General features: G+C 44.0%; 1 protein-coding gene across 1 annotated transcript in view; it reads left to right on the forward strand.

Moving 5' to 3' along the window:
• Positions 1 to 1,411: 1,411 nt before the first annotated feature.
• Positions 1,412 to 8,100, forward strand: part of LOC114616060 (mitogen-activated protein kinase kinase kinase 13) — a gene marked incomplete at its 5' end in the record, with an annotated part of 34,048 nt that continues 27,359 nt past the window's right edge. Inside the window, 2 exons of the mRNA XM_028761600.1 lie at positions 1,412 to 1,595; positions 6,997 to 7,188. Of these exons, the coding sequence (XP_028617433.1) occupies positions 1,412 to 1,595; positions 6,997 to 7,188 (376 nt within the window). The remainder of the gene's footprint in view (positions 1,596 to 6,996; positions 7,189 to 8,100) is intronic.

Genomic DNA, 8,100 nt, shown 5'->3' on the forward strand with positions numbered 1-8,100 from the left:
AATATGAATTACCAATAATATGACTACTTAGAATAATTTTTTTAAAAAATATTCTTTAAAGGAATGCAGAAGTTGAGAGCAGTACAGTTTAGGTGGGCTGGCTGTGTCCAATAGCCAGGGCCTCTCTAGCTCCATCATACGTAGCAAGCAATGCAGGGCTGTAGAGAAGGTACTCTTTCTAGAATGGCTGGTGCTGCACTGCCACTCATGTGACTTTTACCAGTCATGTGACCTTTACCAGTCATGTGACCTTGAGTAGTCACTCAAACCTATGCTTTAGTTCTCTCCTCTTTAACTATGCCGAGGCCAGTGGGTAAAAGCACTTGCAGTGCAAGCCTGCTGTCTTAGTGAGGGTTTCCACTGCTGTGAAGGGACAATGACCAAGACAACTCCTATAAAGGACAGCATTTCATTGGAACTGGCTTACAGTTTCAGAGCTTCAGTCTATCATCATCATGGTGGGGAGCATGGTAGCATACAGGCAGACACAGTGCTGGAGGAGCTGAGAGTTCTACATCTGGATTCGGAGGCAGCCAGGAGATGAAGCATAGAGATCTCAAAGCCCAACCCCACACCTCCTCCAACAAGGCAACACCTAATAGTGCCACTCCCTATAGCCAAACGTTCAAACACGAGTCTATGGGGACATTCCTATTCGAACCACCACACCTAAGGACCTCAGATTGATCCCTAGATTCTGGGATGGAAGAGAATTGACTCCAAAAAGTTGTCCTCTGCCCTCCACATGGCGTTCACATGCATATATTCACACACACACACACACACACAGACACACACACGTCACATGCATGCCACACACACACACACACACACTCACACCATAGGAATAAATGGATTTAAAAAATAAGGTCAGACACATAAAGGTGGTCAAATTAAACATGATTCTGCTAAAATTAAATCACTCCTCTAGCTTCTGGTATGTGGTAAGTATTCAGTAAAGAGTAAACACTGAGAAAATGTTACACGCAGTCTGGTTGTTAGGAAGATGTCTTTGAGATGTATCCAGGCAGGATCCATTGATCATTTGCATGAGCAGTTCAGAAGGATGAAAAAACACCTGTAGCGGGTGGTGGAGTGAGGGTGGCAGTGTGGAGACAGAAGAAGGGCAGCTGGTTATCCCTGCCTAACATAGGGGAGAGGTTGCTGAGGGTCAGGGTATGCAGTTCTGGAGGAAGGTCTCCTGAGATCTCAGGCCTGCTTGAGTTAAGCAGTTAAAAATGTGTAGTTACCAGTATGTGACCTGTAGTACCAAGGCTCAAAGGAAGGTCACATCTTTAGGTGGGAATCAGAGAATAGGATTGTTCCAGATGGGATGAACTTGGTACCTTGCAGACTGGCCTGTAGAATGCTCTCAGCACATTCTGAGCTTGTTTCTTGATCATGTGCCTAGATACTTGGGAAGTGCCATTTGAGGAAATCTCAGAGCTGCAGTGGCTTGGTAGTGGAGCCCAAGGAGCTGTCTTCCTGGGCAAATTCCGAGCAGAGGAGGTAGCCATCAAGAAGGTGAGAGAACAAAATGAGACGGACATCAAGCACCTGAGGAAGCTGAAGCACCCTAACATCATCGCCTTCAAGTAGGTCGGCACTTGCTTTGCTGGACTGTTTGCTTAGTTAGCTGGGTGGGTGGATGGGTGGGTGGGTGGATGGGTGGATGGGTGGGTGGGTGGGTGGGTGGGTGGGTAGATGAGTGGATGGGTGGATGGATGAATGGGTAGATGGGTGGGTAGGTGGGTGGGTCAGTGGGTGGGTGGTTGACTGGGTAGGTGGGTTGGTGGGTGGGTGGGTGGTTGGTTGGCTGGTTGGTTGGTTGGTTAGTTAGTTAGTTGGATAGCTTTGTTTGAGGAGTGGTTTTAGGGAAATAGAGCTACTTTCTTCCTTCATTGTATACACTTAAGTTTCTGCTTTGGAAGATATTTCAAAATTCCTTGATAGGCTTAGCACAGTACTAGTGTGCTAAAGGACTGGGAAGCACGAGTCATACCCTCAAGCTTTTTAATCTAGGAATGCATATTGCAAGGGCATGCATGTACTGAATGCACAGGAGGGAGGAAGGAGAGCCCTGCCAGACACTGTAGATCAGCTACGTCAGTAAGATGGCAAAGGTCACTTCACAGTATTCCCAACAACAGCCTGAAATTCAGTTACGACAACTCTGGCATCTGAAGTGATGTAACCAGTCCTCCCTCTGAGATGACATATATTTGTGTCTGTTAATGTCCTTCTTAAATAGTAACTCATGAAGACAGGTTTCTCTATACAGAGCATCAGGTTTTACTTCATCCCTCTCCTAGAAATGCCAAACATGGCTTTCTAAATCCAACTGTAGAGTCATTGGTGATACATTCATTTCACAAAGCAGTTGTGCTCAAGTATGTATATGAATCCACAGTTTCTTAAACTCTTTCTGTTCTCAGCGCTTTCTTGCCTATATTATCCAAGCATCTTCTAATATTGAGTCATAGGGAAATTCATTTTAACAGTTCTCCAGTGTACATATAATTTGACCATTTGCTAAGCACTAAGGAACTTCGAATGCTAACAAGATGGATGTACTGGTTTGCTTTTTCATAAAGAATTAAGTCTTGGCTGAATATTTAATGCTGCGGGATGTAGACTATCTCCAATGTTTTTCAGAGTTGCCTGATATTTTGATTTCATAGCTGTTCATGCTGAAAACACCACTCACACAAATACATAGTAGAAAATGGCAGACACGTGTTCAGGGCTGTCTCAGAAATCATTGGAAATTCTGTCCTAATCTCAAGGTAAATCTAATTCAGTAGCCTTTTATGAACCACAAGTTAGAAACCCAAATAGTAATTTTAGAATCAAGCATTTTAGGGCTGGGGAGATTGTCAGTAACTAAAGTGCTTGTTACATAAGTGTAAGAACCCTAGCTCCCTAAAATCTGGATGTGAGGGTACTTGCCAAAATTCCAGTGCTGAGTGAGCAGTAACATATTCCTGGTGCTCTGGTGGTCACAGACTAGCCAGTCTGGACAAAACAGCAAGGTCCAGGTTCAGTGAGAGGCACTGTCTCAAGAAATAAGGTGAGTGGTTAGAAGAATTCCCTAATGTCAACCTCTGGCCTCCCTCTATGCCTCGTAGGCCAGCATACCTGCTTACACACATGTGCACACATGCACAGGCATGCACACACACACACACACACACACACACACACAGGTACATAAAATGCAGCATTCTCTAGCACAATACCATCCAAAGGTAGACTGATTTGTACTTACCTGCAGAAGAATGATGTCAGGAAAATGCTAAAGTATTTGCTTTCCACAATTGAATTATTGTCTTTCTGTAAGAACAGAAAGCTGTACAGTTAAAATGAAAACCATAATATGTAGTCTCTACTGTGTGCTGAGGCATTACAGTGTTTGCTGGCATCTGTGGCTGACAGCAGGCAGAGTCTGAAGGAGACTAGGGCTGCTATGAGGTCGAGCCATGCTTGGATTCATTGTGTGTTTGATTTTGAATTAATTTTGCTCATTGTACATTCAGAAACATGTTACTGTTGCCAAATGTTTTCTGACCCCTCCATTTAGGCGTGTGGCCCCATGTGGGGTTACAATCTATGGTTTAAGAAGGGCAGAAACTGAAGAGGCCAGTCTCAGGTAAATTCGTGGAAAGCACTGCAGTTGGAGGGTAACTGTGCTCACATTGTACCACCAATGCGCTGCGGCACCAGCTGGAAGTGCCAGGCTCAGCTGTGTTTCCTTCTGCCTGAGCCTCTCCCTTGAGCGCCCTGCCATGTCTGTCTTCATGCTGTCCACCCACAAGCCTGAACAAGTGACAGGAATCAGCTTTAGAAGAGGAAGAGTGAAGAACAGAAAATGTGGCCCAAGTGGTTTTAATTCTCTTGTGAGAGCCCTTACAGCAAGGGAAGGGTGTGAGAAGAGGGCCTGCATCTGCTGGAGTACAGAGGTTGAAGGCAGTGACTTTTGTGCAGAGGACAGCCACTGTTACAATCCTGTCATCTAGTGCCCTGGTGAAAATGTTAGGCTTTAGAAGCTAAATATAATTTTTCAGAGCCAATAAATTTCAAGTTAACAGAAGGATAATGTTCAGCAGACAGACAGACAAATAGAGACCATCTTCTCTCTCTTTCATTTTCCTTCACTGAAATAATTGTGTTTTCCTTCATGGAAGAAGGGGCCAAGAGCTTTGAAACCCAGATCACCAGGATGGACTGCTGTGTGCCTTTGGGCTTTCTGGAATGCAGTAGGCTCTTTGCCATTGGCATGGAAGGTAGACATGGTCCTGAGAGGAGACAGTGCATTGCTGTCTCTTCCCTTCCTACCATGTCCTGTCAGTCCTCTATCTAGGGTACATTTTCAACACTGTTGGGTTTGAGGAGCTGTTCGAGGGCCCAGCTCCCTAAGCTAAACACATTCAAATCATGTGTCCTTCTGCATGGTGACCCTAGGACCCTTCACGTAGGGTCATTGCACAGTGTCATGTTTACAGTCATGTGCCGTTTGTTGCTTTGGTCAGTGAGTCAGTCAAGGGTCTCTGGAAGGCATGGTTGGGTTTTAGCACGTATTTCTGTGCTTATAGATGCATTTGAAGTTAGTAAGAGCCACAAACAAAAAGAAATACAAGATGGGAAGAAGATAGTCATTTCTTCTTATTTTAAGAAAGTCCAACTTGACTGTTTCTAATAGAATTCAATCCCAAGAGAAGGTAGCAATTAGAACTGATGACGAAGCTGTTATTTCTAGCTGTCTGGAAGCCTTGTTACAGTAGGGGACAAGTGGAATGATGACTTCTCATCTGTCAAAATGAGAAGAAAAGCTCACAAGATGTGTCTCTGTTAGACCATTTCCGTCTGTGTGCCGGCTGAGGAGATGCTGAGTCCATGCGAGCATATTTATCCTTGCTTTCTTACATGTATTACATTGTTCCCTGAGGAGTTTCTGTGCAGTGATCAATTACCTATTTTTAGTTGTTGTTCATGTATGCTTCTCTGAGATTTCAAAAAAGTTTTCCATTAAAAATCAAAGATTGAGCTGGGCAGTGGTCGTGCACGCCTTTAATCCCAGCACTTGGGAGGCAGAGACAGGCGGATTTCTGAGTTTGAGGCCAGCCTGGTCTACAGAGTGAGTTCCAGGACAGCCAGGGGCTACACAGAGAAACCCTGTCTCGAAAAACCAAAAAAAAAAAAAGATCTCCCTCATATACAGACTGTAACACATTTCTACTGACGTAAGCAAATGTACCTGTGGGTCCAGAACCATGTGTAGACAGGAGAACAAGAAAGCGTATAGTGGATGACAGGGACTGAGTGCAGGTGATGACCGCCGCAGTTGGGAGAGAGATGAAGCTAATTGTTCTTCTAGCTCCAACTCTGTCTTGGGCTTTTCCTCTTAGGTGAAATGAAATGTGTGGTACCATTTCATTCTGCTACAAGTACTGTTTTTTGGGGCTTGTTTAGGCTGGGTACTCATGGGTGGATAAAAATATACTCTGGGGTGAATTTTAGGATGCAGTGTGGAGTCCCACAGCTCCAGAAGGGCTTCTCTAACTGTGTGGGTGTTGGAATTGCTGGACACCTCAGGCAGGTGAAGCGAAGGCTGACGTGCACCCCACTGCTGGTGTGCAGCCCACTGCTGGTTCGCACCCCACTGCTGGTGCATGTCAGTGCCTTATGCTGTTCCCTAATCCCTCCCTTGCTTCCTGCCTCAGCCTGGGAGACAGGATGGGAAGCCAGCTGACAACTGTCTCTGACTTGTCCCTCGTGCTCTGGTAACTTCCCTGGAGAGTCTGAGGGGGTCTGAGCATACTTACCAAATGGATCCATCTTGAAGACAAAACTCTGAGATACAGTTCATATTATTTCTAGTTTAGTGAACTAATGGCATTAACATAGGACTCCCCCAATGATTGTTTATGCAGAAGTTAAAAACAGAGTATAATACAGTGAGGACCAGGACCTGGGCTTTGAAGCTAGACTAGCTTGTCACTCACTGACTGAGTGGATCTGGTAAAATAACTCACTTTCACCCTGAGCCTTCCCTATAAACACGGAAGTGGTTAAATCTATCCTGTGATGATTCCAGGCAGATGAAGGAAAACATAGAAATGTGCTTGAAAATCAGTAGCTCTTTACTGGATAGGATTTTGCTCCTACCATATCTCTCCTAATGTAATGGTGAAGGCCTGTCAGCTGTGAGTTCTGGAGTGAAGTTAAACATGTCAGGGACTGCCTGGGGCTCTCTAGGCCTCATAGAGAAGAGACCCTGAAGACCACCACCACCTGCAGAGTCTGCAGTCCGTGTGAACAGAGAAAACTCATGGCTAATGAGAAAAGAAAGATCCCTTTGGACTTAAATGATCAAGACAAGTGTGATGGAAGATACAGGAACCAGTGGGACCATGACCTGTGTGGATGTATAACATGAAATAATGTTCTCTTTATTCTAAATAATTTTCACAGTACTATATGGAAGATAGAAAATTGACCCATTTTTTTTTACTTTTCTATTTATTTATTTATTCATTTATTTATTTCCTCAGTCTAATTATCTTAAATTTGAGTAATTTAAAATTTAACAAGCAATTATAAAAATACTTTAATTCTCTGTACATTACATTAAAATCTGTTTATGTTTAAAAGGAAAATATTTTAAATTATTTTAATGATTAAAAAAAAACTCAGCACATCCAGCCTATCCAAGCCTGAGAAAAGAATACTTTTTGTCTCAAAGTGAATGGTGTCCCACAAGACTACCAGATTAGCACAGCCTGCTGCTGTCTAGACTTAAGAAAAAAGCAGAAATCACCTATGTGCTTAACCAGAGAAACTGGACCAGAAAGATGCAGTTCTTATTGAAGAATCAAGAACTGTTATCTGTATTATTTTGATATCATTTGGGTAAGGAGTGGGCCCTTATTAAACACTCCCAAGATGCAGATGTGTATGCATGTATACTGTCTATATTCATGTATGTTTTCTTCAAAGGGGTGTTTGCACTCAGGCCCCGTGCTACTGCATCATCATGGAGTACTGTGCCCACGGGCAGCTGTACGAGGTCCTGAGAGCTGGCAGGAAGATTACACCGCGGCTGCTGGTGGACTGGTCCACAGGGATCGCCAGTGGGATGAATTACCTCCATCTCCATAAAATTATACATCGGGACCTCAAGTCACCCAAGTGAGTTCTAGAGCTCCATGCTCGCCTGTTTTGTTTTCTTACTTTGAAGTAAGATGTCTTTATCAAGCGTAGCTGAGGGTCTCAGACTCGTAATCGATTTCAGTAACACGGTGGGTAACAGTTACACATCTTAGCACTGCAGTTAGCTCATCTCTCACTGTGAGGACGTCTGGGTACTGAACTCGGGCTTTCCCTTCTGTGGCTTGAATTGTACAGCTATGCAGGAAACTTCATTATGATCTGAAGCATTCATCTTTCATCGCACCAAATAGTTAATGTTAGTCTTCCCTACTTGAAACCCTGGCTTGTGATTTTCCTGTACCTTTGAAAACAGTTTAACTGACTTTCGGAAATGTTTATAACACAACAAAATAAAAAATGGCTGAATACAAGACAGGATGGAAATACAGCTCAGAGGTGGACTGTTTGACTCAGTCCCCAACACGGAGAGGGGGAGATGTATTCACATGCCACAGGCTCTGTGCAGTTATCTGAGGTAGACTTCAGATTTGGTTTTGAGCTTCTGAGAATATAACACAGGAAGAAATAAGCAGATACAAGGTTTATACTGGCTGTAAGAAACAGGTCCCTGTAGTGTTGTAAGAAACAGGTCCCTGTAGTGTTTAGGGCCCAACACCCAAATCATTAACATTCTAACATGTTGAAAGAGTTTCTTTAGGTGAAGCCAGTGTGTGTGTGTGTGTGTGTGTGTGTGTGTGTGTGTGAGTGTGTGTGTGTGTGTGTGTGTGTGTGTGTGCGTGTGTGTGCGTGTGTGTGTGCGTGAGTGTGAGTGTGTGTGTGTGTGGGTGTGTGTGGTGTGTGTGAGTGTGTGAGTGTGTGAGTGTGTGAGTGTGAGTGTGTGTGAGTGTGTGTGTGTGTGTAGGCCTGGGGGAGTATCAATATTCTCACTTG

Source organism: Grammomys surdaster, unplaced genomic scaffold (genome assembly GCF_004785775.1).
Source record: "Grammomys surdaster isolate TR1022 unplaced genomic scaffold, NIH_TR_1.0 250293, whole genome shotgun sequence".
Classification (NCBI taxonomy): domain Eukaryota; kingdom Metazoa; phylum Chordata; class Mammalia; order Rodentia; family Muridae; genus Grammomys; species Grammomys surdaster.